The sequence below is a fragment of the Barbus barbus genome (genome assembly GCF_936440315.1).
Source record: "Barbus barbus genome assembly, chromosome: 16".
Taxonomy (NCBI): Eukaryota; Metazoa; Chordata; class Actinopteri; order Cypriniformes; family Cyprinidae; genus Barbus; species Barbus barbus.
This window is the reverse complement of record NC_136744.1, coordinates 17,468,852-17,481,767: the sequence shown is the minus strand read 5'-3', so window position 1 is coordinate 17,481,767 and position 12,916 is coordinate 17,468,852. Positions and strand designations below refer to the sequence as shown.

The window sequence follows — 12,916 nt, the reverse complement described above, 5'->3', positions numbered from 1 at the left end:
AAAGTGATTGACACACAAGAAAAATTACACTTTCTTGCAATACCCCTCAGAATCCAGAGTCAAATGTACTAAAACCATTGACGCAGTTTCAGAATGTACAACAACAACAACAAGAAAATAAAAAAAAATAAAAAAAATTGAAACCCCTGAAGACCTGAAATCTGACTGACAGTTCATTCAAGTTAAAGTGGTTTTTAAGCTTAGTCTCCTGCTGCTGTGACTGAAAGGATTGCGGAGAGACTCGGAAAGGCTCAGAAAAATGGCATTAACTACAAAAGCAGGCAAAGCAGTGACAAAACACACTCAAAATAGTCTTTTGTTACCGCAGACTGCAGCACAGACCAACAAACCCAAACCATCTGAATGTCACCGGCCACACTTCATAAGTGAAGGCTAAAAGATGACCATTTAAACCTGATTAAATACAAGCACTGCCTCTCAATATTTCATCTCAACCATATCTAGGCCTACTCACAACATGGGATGGGTGTGATCCCCAGATCCCCAGACAAGAGAAGCACATAAACACACATTCAGAGGGAGCAGGCAGAGGCCAGCACTCTACAGGATGTGGCCAGCTCCACCCCACATAGCATGTCCCAGAGCAATAACCAAACAAAATGAGGATCAAACAACGATTTATACATGTGCTGACAAATTCCAGACTCATACATCGGGCTGTTCTTGCATTTAAGTGCTTATTGCACATCTTTCATCCTGTTTCATCAAGTTTCCTTTCCTCTGCTGCCCTGAATCTGGCTCCAAACACACCTTTTTGATCTACTTAAAAGTTTCCTACTCTTCAGAACTTATCCTTTCTCTCTCTCTCCATTTCCTAGTTTCTGTGTCAGACACAAAACGGTCTCTCATTCAGACGGTGCAGAGGGAAGCGTGAGGTGATTCCGTGGGAAAGGCTGTTGGCAGACTGGCAGATTCCTGACTGCAAGAGCTGATATCACTTCTAGAGTCCTGGACTGGATACCGAATGATCTTCCGAAGAAGAAAACAATTGCTTCATCTTGCCCATAACGCTATTATTCTTCTTCTCATTGTTTTCAGAAAAGGTCTAAAGCATGTTATCTTGATAAGAAGAGGTTTTGAGTGCCATCTTCAATCCAGTCCATGTTTACGTTTATTTTTTTGGTTTCCATAAAACATAACCCCTTCCAACCAAAACAACAAACCTGTTTGAAGGTTTTTAAATACCAAAATAGCAACACTGAAGAAACAAAACACGTTTTCTTTGCTAAAGCTGGATTCCAGCCACATCACATCATCCAAAACTCAGATATGAGGATGTATGGTAGTTAAAAGGAAATGAAAACTAAAAAACAAGTGTAATACGTCTTTAGGAATTTTTAGTTTAATACATCATTTGATAATATCAATTACCATAAAAAGCAAAAATGATGGTAAGACATTTACAAAAGAATTTGACAGATGTCAAACTCATTTTTGTGAAGCGCTGAAATCATTCGAGCTATAAAGTTGTAATATTTGTGGGCGTTTCCAGTATATCAACAAAGACGTGATGTCATGCCTTCAGGTAAAGATATAGCAGAAAGCTGTTGATTAGATTGTTTCTGGCTGGTTTTTTGGTCATAAATGTGTAGGTAAGTATGCTTTTTAAGGGGTAAGTCGAAATAATTTTCTGTGGTAATTGGCATTATGCCACAAAAGTTGTTGGTTTAGCTTAACTGCATTAAAGCTGAGACATTCCAAGAGAAAATGAGGTCTGCGTGTGCTGAATACACTCTCACTTCAGTGGGGAAGACGGATAAACCATTAGATCTTGTTCAAATAAATCACACTTATGAAGAAGATGTGAAGCCAGCTCCCCTTACCTAATCTGTGTGCTTTCCTTTACTTTAATGTATCACTTCCTGGTCTTCCTTCATCAAGAATTCCTCCATTATTTAGCATGTCACTATTCCTACAGAAAATAAAAAGTGAAGACAAAAGATTTTTTCAGCCTTTTCACCACATTTTCAGATGCGCACAGCCAAGCAAAATTGATTTTAGTTGGTTGTTATTGTGATGGGACGATATAGTCAGCATTATCTGCTTTAAAACAGGCCTAAGTCCCAATGGGCCTCAGTGTTTTAAATATTTGAGGTTTGCTCTGTGTTTGAACCTCCAATTGGCCCACAAAATGTAAACAAGGCAAAAATATTCAGTGTGGACACAAGAGTTTGGGGTCAGTAGGATTATACTCATCAAAGCTGAATTTATTTGATCAAAAACACAGTAAAAACTAGTAATATGGTGAAACATTATTTCAATTTATTTGTATCTGCAAATCTGATAGCAGCTATTACTCCAGTCTTCAGAGTCACATGATCCTTCAGAATTCACAATAATATGCTGTTTTTGTGCTCAAGAAACATTTCTTATTTATGATCAATGTAGAAAACAGTGCTTATTTTTTTGTGAAAACTGAAACATCTTTTTTTTTCAGAAAAAAAAATGTTATTTATTTGAAAATATTTATTGTTTTGTAACATAAATCTTTTTACTGTCACTTTTGATCAATGAAACTGAATATTTTATTTAGGCTATTTATTTATTTTTTAATCTTACCACAAACATTTGAATGGTAACGTTAGTGAATTTTAAGGGAACAGAAACAAGGTGAATAGTACACAACAAGCAAGGAAGTGTTCAAGTAAAAAGTATTAAAGGATTGTGCAGTTTGTCACACTACTACAGTATCATTCTGTGTGAGACTTTGGCTTGTTTTTCAATTCTGCGGTTAAACTAAATATGATATCTCATTACCTCATTATATCTCTCACTTTGCATTCATTGCTCTGATCGGTTGACCATAAGAGATCATATTTCATTTCAAAATTGTCAAGCTATTTAATCATATACCCACCACATTAACTAAAATCAGTGTAACAACTCTCAATACTGTCAGAAGACACTAAAATTATGATGACAAATTACAGTACAAGGAATTACCATAATGAAGACACCTCAGTCACGGCTGACACCTCAGCATTTAAGTAGTGCTCAGTGTTCACAATTCCGGCAAACCGCAGCTTAAATAAAGTAAATTGCAAGAGCTGATAATGTAAAAACTGTAACTTGAATGCAATGTAAGTCGCTTTGGATAAAAGCGTCTGCTAAATGCATAAATGTAAATGTAAATACAACTGCTATGTAGAGTAATAAAATGGATCAAAACATTCTCTTCCAAACTAATCCAATGCCAGTCACTGCACAACTCTGAAATTCTTGTCAAGTGACGCATGTTCTGGGCAAAATCAGTTAAGTTACTTCCCTTTGCCTGAGACTAATCCTCTTAACAGGCCTCAGAGCCACTGCTGAAATATTTGTGGGGAAGAAACGAAAAATCTGAAGGGACAATTTTTAGAAAAAAGTTAGTAATGAATGCAATCAATTTGTATGAATGCAATAAAAGAGAATTGATGCATAAAGCACAAGCGGTGGATAAGTAAGCACACTCACTATAGCACAAGGACTTTCAACTGACTTTGCTCAGAAAAAAAAATAAAATAAATAAATGAAAACAACAACAGATTTTTTTACATTTTGATTACGCCATTAACCTACTTTCCTCACAGGGGCTGTTCAATTTTTTTACTGTCCAGAGACACGACCAAGTTTTAGGAGATGGCAAAATTTGGCAAACATTTGACAACTACCTGTTCTGATGTAATTAGCTCTTCAAAAAAACTTGAAATCATTGTAAATATGAGGACATCACAGTGAAGCTACTAACTTGACCCCTACACTAAGTTTACTTCCCTCTCTTTTAGAGTTCACATTCACAAAGAAAAATATAAGTGCAAGCAGTTTTCCAGTGCAAAATGATATGATCTTAAAAACTAATACAAAAACACACTGTTCAATGCTGTACTACAGCTTTTCTTTTTCTTGTGGACATAATTACCATACATACCATTCACCTAAGAAATATATGAATGTGTTTCAATACCTAAGCTGACTCATATTCATGACAGCATTTTGGGTATCGAAAGTCAGGACATATAGCTCAGTAAGTTTTACAGATCTTGACAAATTGGACTTTCCTTGAGATCATCCTTAAAACTTTCAAAAAATCATGATGACGTTAAACAACATCTCAATACATGTATGTTTCCTATAGACCATTCTTAACCAGAGTAACCTGCATAAAACAATTACCGGCTGACAACAATAACAGTTTTGTTCTTGTCCACAAAGCAAGTGGTAGTTACTAAAAAGAAGTCACCAAACTATCCTTTCCAGTGTTATCCCAGCATAATTAAAACAACATTACTATCACGAGTAATTAAGTGTTAATAAAATATAATTACAAAACAAAAACGTATATGTTCCAAAATGTTATAATGTCAAATTTAAGATTTTATTTATTATTATTTTAAGTAAAACACGTTTTAATAATAAAAACAAGACACTCGCTGTAGACTTACGCTTATAAACAGTGTGTGGAGGACTCACCTCGACGGGTCGAAACCAAAACACACGCTAGCAAAAGCGCAGTTACGCAATTATAAGATCTGGATGATCTTCCTCCAAAGGCTCAGCTGATGTGAACAGTTTAGATGTGCCTACATGACCGAGTCGAAGCTGCTGCCTTGTACTTCAAAAGACTCATAGCTGTGTTAAAGCATGCGACCTCTCCCGGCAAAAACAAACTCCAGGAGGAGAACAAAAGTTGATGCGCTTTAAGTTTCACGTCACGTGTTCCAGCAGGGAATGTCGGAAGGGAAAAGCCTTTGTTAGATCCACCAACCATTGATGATACTCAAGAGAGAAATATGAAGCAACCGGAAAGACAGTGGAAAACTATGCAAAGTTGCACAAATCGAAACAATTAAGTAAATAACCGGTGGGATAAATATCTCTAAAATTTCACTATTTCACTTCCTCGAATTATTTATTAAAGCAAATAAACCGAAATAACACTTGTTCTTATTATATAAGTTAACTGTCATTCAATCAAATTGATTCTGTCATTCAATCATTTTGTCAAATTATGCAAAAAGCATAACATATTAGGCCTAGTATTTATGATACATAAAATACAAGCTGCAAAATTAGTCTGACATTTTATCACATCTGTTAATATTCCATTTCCATAATAGAATGCGATTAAACAGTATATTGTTTGAGATATGATGGAAATTACACTAACAATTTAAAATAGGCTATAACAAATTCCCATGTACTCTTCAACAATGTTGATTAAAAAAATTAAACACTATAGTGATAAGTGTTTTGAGGGACTTGAAGGAAGATTATGTTCAATCATCTAACATTAAATAAATTGAAGGTAAAAGTGTCACATAAATTGAAAATAGTGGCTCAATAAACATGAAACACGCAAATAACACAAATGAATTCACCACAGAAAAACTTAATGGATAAATTGCTTTTAATGTGTTTTTATATATGGCAGGAAGCAAGAGTTCTTAGAAAACTGTTGGAAAATAGGTCACATAAACAAGGATACCAAGAGAGTAAGTGCATTTAGCTACGTTATTGAGAAAAGTCATTAAATTACATTTGAGAAATATCTTCTTTTTTTTCTACAGCAATCTGACTTTTTCTGTGACACCTATTAACTCTTTAATGTTTGAAATTCTTAACTCTGGTGTCTATTTATTGTCATAACATAATGGCACAAAACCACGCAAGGCATTCTTAACAATTTCCAATTTGCTAAATGTAATATTTAAAATGGAAATATACTGCCATCAGCATTTAAAACAAAACATTTTACACTTTAGTTAAAATAAAATTGCACGGGGAAAATAATCATTATAACAGAATGACTTACATTTACCCATTACTTTTTAAAGATTAATGCTGTAATTTGCAAATCTGCTAATTATTCTCGTAACAATAGTATATTTGAACTCAAAGAAAACAAAGCAAATATTATAATAGAAAGAATGTAATATGGAAAAAAAGAAACATAATTTAAAAGCCAATCCTTCACACTTTTGTCATTTCTTCATTCACTGATTTCACTTTACTTGTCTTTGGACATTTAGTCATACAACACTGTAATTATATTGTCACCTGAATCTCCCCAGAATCCAGCTGGTTATGGTTAAGCTGGTTATGATCCTCCACAGAACTGTCATATTTGGGACAGATGAACTCAATGGGTTTCCAATGCGCTCTTCGTCCACTTCCTCTTTGTCGGAAAGGAGCAAACCGCAACCATTTCTTCACTACATCAGCAAACTGGTGGTGTGTGGCCTCCTTTCCTACAGGTGTCCTTTTCAAGGCACCTGCAGAAAACAGTGTTAAAACAATCTTTCACATGGGAAATGTTGAGGATCCTAGCGATAAACCTGAAGATGCATCTGCACTGAGACATGATTTTAAAGACTGCTTACGAAACAAAACACCCTGCAGTCTGGTGTTTCTGAAGCTCCTTTTCTGTCCTCTGCCAACCCAGTTGAGCTCTGAGCCTACACTGAAAGAGAGAACAGCGTGCATAAGACGCCGGACCGCATCATCTACCGTAGCTCCGCCCATCCGTGAGAGGTGTGACGCCTATGAAAAAAACAATTCAAAATATTAATAAATATTCAGTACAGGTACAGAAGGGAACAGTGTAACCAGAAAAAAAGTTTTGTAGAAAGAAATAACTAGAAACAAAAGCAAACAATATTGTTCTAAACTATTATTTTGGACTACATAACTACCTCCATAAGATGTAAACTTCCTGTCCTGAATTGAGGTTTACAAAAGTAACATAACCTATTATTACATGTGCTGCAGTGATTGTAGATTGTTGAGTAGATTGACAGTAATCATTTTTTACCATTTTCTTCTGAGCTTCAGTATCCTCTAAATGCTGCTCTGTTTCATCAAGCTGTTCCATTGTTCGTAGCGGCAGATCTACATCAAGCGGCTCGTCCTCCTCTTCACACACCTGTCCATGAATCCTGGCCTGCAGGTCTTTCAGAACTTCCCACTGCCTCTGCTGCTCCTCCTTGATCTCAATAAGGAGTGAAATGATTTGTCTATGGGCTGCTGTCTCTGTAATTGTAAAAAAATGCATATTAAGTGAAGACTTACAAAAGGTTAAAAGAATAGTTCACCCAACAATTTTAATTAGCTTTAAATTTACTCAGCCTGAGGCCATCCAGGAAGTACATCAGTTTGCTGGATAATTTTTTTTAATGTTTTTATGAGCTGTTTTAACTCTTATTCTGATGGCACCCATTCACTGCAGTGGAACTACTGCTTTAAACTACAGCATTTATATAAAAAAATGCTGCATCAGTTTCATTTGTGGAAAAAAAATATTGCCAATAACAATAAAGGTGGTGGTTTGTTTACTAAACAAGATTGGTGATGATAACTGTCAAAGGGTTTTATGTTTTTTTTTTTTTTATTTAGGTGCTTTTAGCATATTTTATCTAAATAAACAACCAAATGACCCGAGTTGTTTAGCACAGCAACAAGTTTACTATGTAAAAACTATGCAAGTTAGCAATTTTATGTTAAAACAAAATAAGATAACACCTAATCAACTGTCAACTAACTAACAATACCTGTAACAAAAAAACTAAAAATGTCAATGCAAAAGACATTTTTTAACAAAACAAAGTTCCATAATAATAGAAGTGAAGGGATGTGTAAGTCCGTGTCAAGGTAAACATCATTATTTTTACTCTCTTCACTTCCCAGTACCTGATGTTGAAGACGCATCTTCGCGCATTAACTTTCCCGTCACTCCTGCGGGATTGTAGGACTGTGAATCCACGCTGAAATTCACCTCGGCCCGCCCAGGGATGTCTTCTGCGCTTCTGCTCAAGTCTCCTGGCAGAGGGTGCGTATCCTCTTCAGGCACCGCTGAGCGCCTCTGTGCCATGTCTGCCATGTGTTTACTTACTAAACCCTCCGCCCGGCGGTTTATGGCCCAGTTCACGCGACTAACACTGTTTGGGTCCATTTATATTATACACTTACAAACAGCACTTCATGCTAAATTGAATCCCATAACATGCATCTCTTAATAAACACTGCGATATGAACGAGAAATAGGCGGAAATGCTTATCAAACTGTCCCCAGCCAGCGCACGTATCACGTTACGCAAACGTCATAGCAATGTTGGCAGAACGTTTGAAGTTTTGAATGAACTACAATTCCCACAAGCATGCCGGTGACGTCGCCCATTGCATAGGCGCCAAGTTAAATTTTTGACACATGCACATCTCTTATAACAGTCTTTGAAAATGATTAACCATAAAAGATGATCATTTTTGCTGATAATTACTTACATAATTAATCATTTTTATTTTATTTAGTTTTGCGTCCTTTTTCTGTGTTCTTTCTGAAATGTGAATATGAAAAGCTACAAAAAATATATATTATTAAGTAAACCTTGTAAATATTAATACAAATAAATCAATGTATTACTTTGTTATTGAGTTGTAAAGCTAAAGATTAATAGCCTACATTTAAACCGCAGCAGATTAAGTTAAAATTAGTTTCGATATGCATTATAAATGAAAGGCAAGCTCTTATTCACTTGGATCCATGAATTTATTTCAGTGTTTCAAAAACTGATCAAGGAGCTGTAGCCTAATAGGCTGTTATTTAAGATGTATTTGGCTATATTATATATTTTATAGGTTATTTATACTCAATAACCTATATATATTTATATTTATACTCATTTCATTGATTCATTTATTGATTAGTCATTTATATTATATAATTTTGTCTTATACTATTTTTCCATTGTTGTTTAGACTTACGATTGTGTGGGTTCAAGGAAAATGTGTAGGCCTATTCACGAGTAAGAGATAAGAGAATGTCTCCATTTCAAGGTTGTGAAGCAGTAATTTTCCATTGCTGTTGCTTGTGATATAATAACCCTGTTGGATTTGTGTTGGTCAGACAAAGTTGAGCATTGAAACATATATAGGCTACCTAAGATTATTTATAAACTCTGCTACTTTTTTATTATCATACTTCATCTCCTGCTTCTGCTCTTCTCTGGCTTTACTCAGTCAACTTCTTGGCTGATAGAAGACAGTTAATACAGTTCTGGGTATTAGACAACTTTGCTGACTAGTTGTTCTGTTACTAGTTAAAACTGATATTTTCTGACAGGATCTAGTGTTTCCGGGGCTGGATCTGATATTTCTGGCGTGGAGGCATTATCTAACAATATTTTGCTTTAAATCTTATATCACCAGGTTTTTGTTAGGATTAGGGGTACGTTTGAGGTTTAGGAAATATTATCATAAATAAAGAAATTGCATTTATGTCTTTATATAATGAAGCCAAGATGTGTATTTACACATACCATTATGGCTGAAATGACAATAAGTGTACAATAGTGTTTACCTCAGCAAAGATCATTTTTATTATGCTCAAGTAGCAAAAATGTACTCTGATATACAACTGAAACACCTGAACAAAATATTTTAGTACATAAAGCCAACCACCATTCTTTTTATGACTCCTGAAATGCAGAAGACATCAGTTACTTTGAATGAAATATCTACTTTATGCTTTCATTGGAGAATCAAAAGCCTAGCAGTTTTCCATTGAAAAAAAAGAAAACAAAGAAAACATGCAATAATCTAAGAGGTCTAATTCCACTGCTGTCCATCCAGTGCTCAACAATGTGTAATATTAATGAACATAAATAACTCCTTATATTAAAATATCCCATGCAATTTAGCAAACCAAGGGTGTTTAATCAAACCCTCAACACAACAACAACAAAAATAAAATAAACAAATAAGGACCCAAACATTGTACAGTATCTACTGTATGAAAATATAGTCAACGGATATACAGGCAAAGACAAAAATATGAAGACATTTTCATGTATAATTATGTACATCAGCAATGCATCACCCTGTAAAAGTCACATTTTTTTTTATTAAAATATGCCTGAATCCATGAAGAAATATCAGCAGACAAGAAAAGGAAATCTGAGGGAAACTCGTCTAATTGTGGGCTAATTGATTGTGCATGCCCTCAATATTATTATTATATTTGTGCATACAAATGAACAGCAGCGCTTTGATTTCCAGATGTGATTATGACCAAATAGCATTTATCAGTATGTAAAAATCATTGAATCTGTAAATTAGTATGGCTGATTTTGCAACCATAAACATAGACATTAATGTCCCTCAATCTGTAAGCAGCAGTATTCATAGATTTTTGAGCATTTTGCAGTGAAAGCCAATTTAGTTGCATCTCAAAGCCTCTTTTTACTATCCTTAATATCGAGCATAGAGTGCACAAACACTATTAAACCTTACTGAAATATGTACGTAGCATATCTATATATATGATTCAAAAGATGTGATGTGATGTTTAGGATTCACAAGAAAAAAATGCAAACACGGTAATTCATTAATCTAAACATTATTGCATTTAATGAACAAAACTTTCATTAAACCCTGCCTTCCCGACGTCTTTCTCATAATACCCTGCTTTACAAAGAAGAAAATAACAGACTAACAATCTTCAGCATCCAAATACAGCTTGTACGCTCTACTTGGATTACACCTATCTTATATTTATCAGGAATATCACATTGCTTAAACCCTAGACCTGCTGTAGCATTTTTGGAAAGTAAACTAGGCCTCAATGTCTACTATGAGTGATACAGCAAACGAAATGTTCATATTTGTTAATATATTCTCTCAAACTAGGGACAAATGATCTTTTGTTTACATCGTTGAAAGAATGCCCTACAAAGTGTGACCTTTGATTTTAAACATGCTTTTAAACAGTACTCTGACAGTAAGCTGACAAATTAGTTTTATGATCTAGAATAAATATGCAGATTCACTTGAAGCACACTCTACAGACTTTTAAAAGCAGAAAACATTTCTAAACATTTTGCGTTACAAAATACAAAGTTACTTTTGTAATTAAAAAATACTTTGCTGCAATCCTCTTCCAAATATGTTTCTAAGTCATCTAAATTCTATTCTTAAAATATGACAAACAATTAGACACCCAGTATCAACCAGTGCATAAAACACAAAATTTCCCTGCAATGTGCCTTCAGACTAGAAAACCTGCATGAAGTTGCTAACTAGACTAAAACAGTCCATAGAATCGCTACTTTGTCAGCTCACTAAAAAAACCTCTGTTAGGAGAAAAAGTCCACGCATCCACATATTGTGCCACAGTTAAAAGCTTACAGCTGTGATGCATTATGCATTAAGGCATACAAAACAAAGTATTTAAATAGTCCTCTAAAAGAAGGGCAAGAAATGAGCCTCGGACACATCAGCATAAAGAACTCCCGAAAAATCCATATTATTAACCGCTTCCTTGAAAATGAATTCTGATCCTTGTTCTGCTGAGAGGATTTCTTCCAAAATTCCTGGATAAACTCTAAGATTAGAGCGGCATGCTGAGAGAAAAATGACTTGACCTTTTCTAGAGCATCTACGGTTTGACGGTTTGACTTTGAAACAGTCTGATCAACGCTAGCTTCATTTTACCAGGACACTTTCCTGCTAATCAGCTTCTTAGGTTTGTGGCTCACTCACTCCATTCACTCTAAAAAGGGAATGGACCGATCTTAAATGTCAAAACAGTTAAGTATAAAATATATATCTATCTATATATATTCCCTTACTTGCCTGCCAAAGTTTTGAGTGTTCAAAAAATCTTTACAGTTACCTCTAATGTCATGTCACACCGATATCAAATAGTAGAAACTGATTTACACATCAAGTCAAAGGTGCATCTAAAAGGGTGCATAATATTCAGAGATGAAGGAAAAGGAATCCAGTAGAAAAGGCAGACACATAAGCTCTGAAGGACAAAACGGCGTAGCCTGGCTGAAACTCCAGAACGGTCTCTTCTTTGGGACAGCTGTGGGTTGGTTTTATTTCAGTACGTCATAGGAAAGTAATCTGCATAAATAGTTTTCAATAAATTAATAAATAAACCTTTCTCTGTTTCAGTATATACAGAGTGTTAAAGACAAAAGAAACTCCAGAAACACATCTATAGAAACCCATCTATCACACAAGAGTATTGTCTCACTAAACATAAATATGTTGGAAGTAGTGTTCCAACATGTGTTTCCACACAGGTGCAAACAAATGCCGCTGTTTAGCTCTAAAATTTGATCTTAAACCTTTCAGTTTTATTACCTCCTCTGCACCGTAAACATATTCTCATCTGAAAAATGTAGACGCTAATGACCCTGACGTCCAGCTCGATCTTGTAAAATGAAGGTGACGACTTGGTAATGCCCAAATTAAAAAGAGGACTGTATACAAGTATTTCCTAGAGGTCACCAGTACCTTTCAGCAAAATAACGAACCCTCATAAATCTCTATTTTTACCGACATTAATAAGTCCAGCCTCTTCTTCAGTAAATTAGCAGCTAATAAAACAAATACCATCATAAAATACATTTACATCATATTCTTTAAATATGTAATATGCAAAATATATATAAAAAAAAGTATTCACATCAAACCAGGCAGTAGTCATCATTTACCACATTCCTGTCCCGTTAGAACAGTCTATATATCAGTCAACAGGACCATTCTTCACACAAATCCTCTCTCTCCTCTTGTAACACCACAGATCCGGAGACTCCGTCAATATTGCACCCATTGGAAAGAAAAAGAGAGGATCGATAAAGGATCAGCTAGATCAATAAATAAATATTCCTTCAGAACGAGATCCGGTCTGATCGAGGACTTGTGCCATTGTCCTCACAAGGTCAAGGAGGGAGGACTGGGAAAAGGAACTGTCTCATTCCTCACGGCAGGTGGGCAGATTGACGAAGGTGAATATGTTAAACTCGATGAGGATGGAGAAACACAGGAAGACAGCGTACATCAGCAAACAAATGAAACCCAAACGCTTGTCCAGCTTCCACTTGTTCAAATGCACACCGAGAACCTGAGAGGG

At 35.2% G+C, this 12,916-nt stretch overlaps 3 protein-coding genes across 6 annotated transcripts in view; all 3 read right to left on the bottom strand.

The window, feature by feature from the left end:
• Nucleotides 1–4,723, bottom strand: part of LOC306882516 (ras and Rab interactor 2-like) — a 36,995-nt gene extending 32,272 nt beyond the window's left edge. For 2 of the 4 annotated variants that reach the window (XM_079437191.1, XM_079437193.1), the window contains exons 1-2: nucleotides 4,471–4,723; nucleotides 1,845–1,933 (exon numbers count right to left, since the gene is read on the bottom strand). The gene's annotated coding sequence lies outside the window, so the exon portion shown is untranslated. The remainder of the gene's footprint in view (nucleotides 1–1,844; nucleotides 1,934–4,470) is intronic. The other 2 variants (XM_079437192.1, XM_079437194.1) reach the window with 2 other exon arrangements.
• Nucleotides 4,724–5,391: 668 nt separating this feature from the next.
• LOC306882356 (uncharacterized protein) lies at nucleotides 5,392–8,086 on the bottom strand. Its single transcript, XM_079436910.1, has 4 exons — nucleotides 7,687–8,086; nucleotides 6,812–7,029; nucleotides 6,381–6,540; nucleotides 5,392–6,272 (listed from the first exon to the last, which is right to left on the bottom strand). The coding sequence occupies exons 1-4, from the start codon at nucleotides 7,946–7,948 to the stop codon at nucleotides 6,046–6,048; spliced, it is 867 nt and encodes a 288-aa protein (XP_079293036.1). The 5' UTR covers nucleotides 7,949–8,086; the 3' UTR covers nucleotides 5,392–6,045.
• A 1,270-nt stretch (nucleotides 8,087–9,356) lies between these two features.
• The window catches only part of LOC306882188 (sodium/potassium/calcium exchanger 3-like), an 80,401-nt gene continuing 76,841 nt past the window's right edge, over nucleotides 9,357–12,916 (bottom strand). Inside the window, exon 17 of the mRNA XM_079436662.1 lies at nucleotides 9,357–12,907. Within this exon, the coding sequence (XP_079292788.1) occupies nucleotides 12,758–12,907 (150 nt within the window). The 3' untranslated portion in view covers nucleotides 9,357–12,757. The remainder of the gene's footprint in view (nucleotides 12,908–12,916) is intronic.

Coding starts and splice junctions, on each gene's coding strand:
- LOC306882356 (XM_079436910.1), bottom strand. CDS start 7,948: ATGGACCCAAACAGTGTTAGTCGCGTGAACTGGGCCATAAACCGCCGG. Junction 7,030..7,686: donor AGATGCGTCTTCAACATCAG/GTACTGGGAAGT, acceptor TTACAATTACAG/AGACAGCAGCCCATAGACAA. Junction 6,541..6,811: donor CTGAAGCTCAGAAGAAAATG/GTAAAAAATGAT, acceptor TTTTTTTCATAG/GCGTCACACCTCTCACGGAT.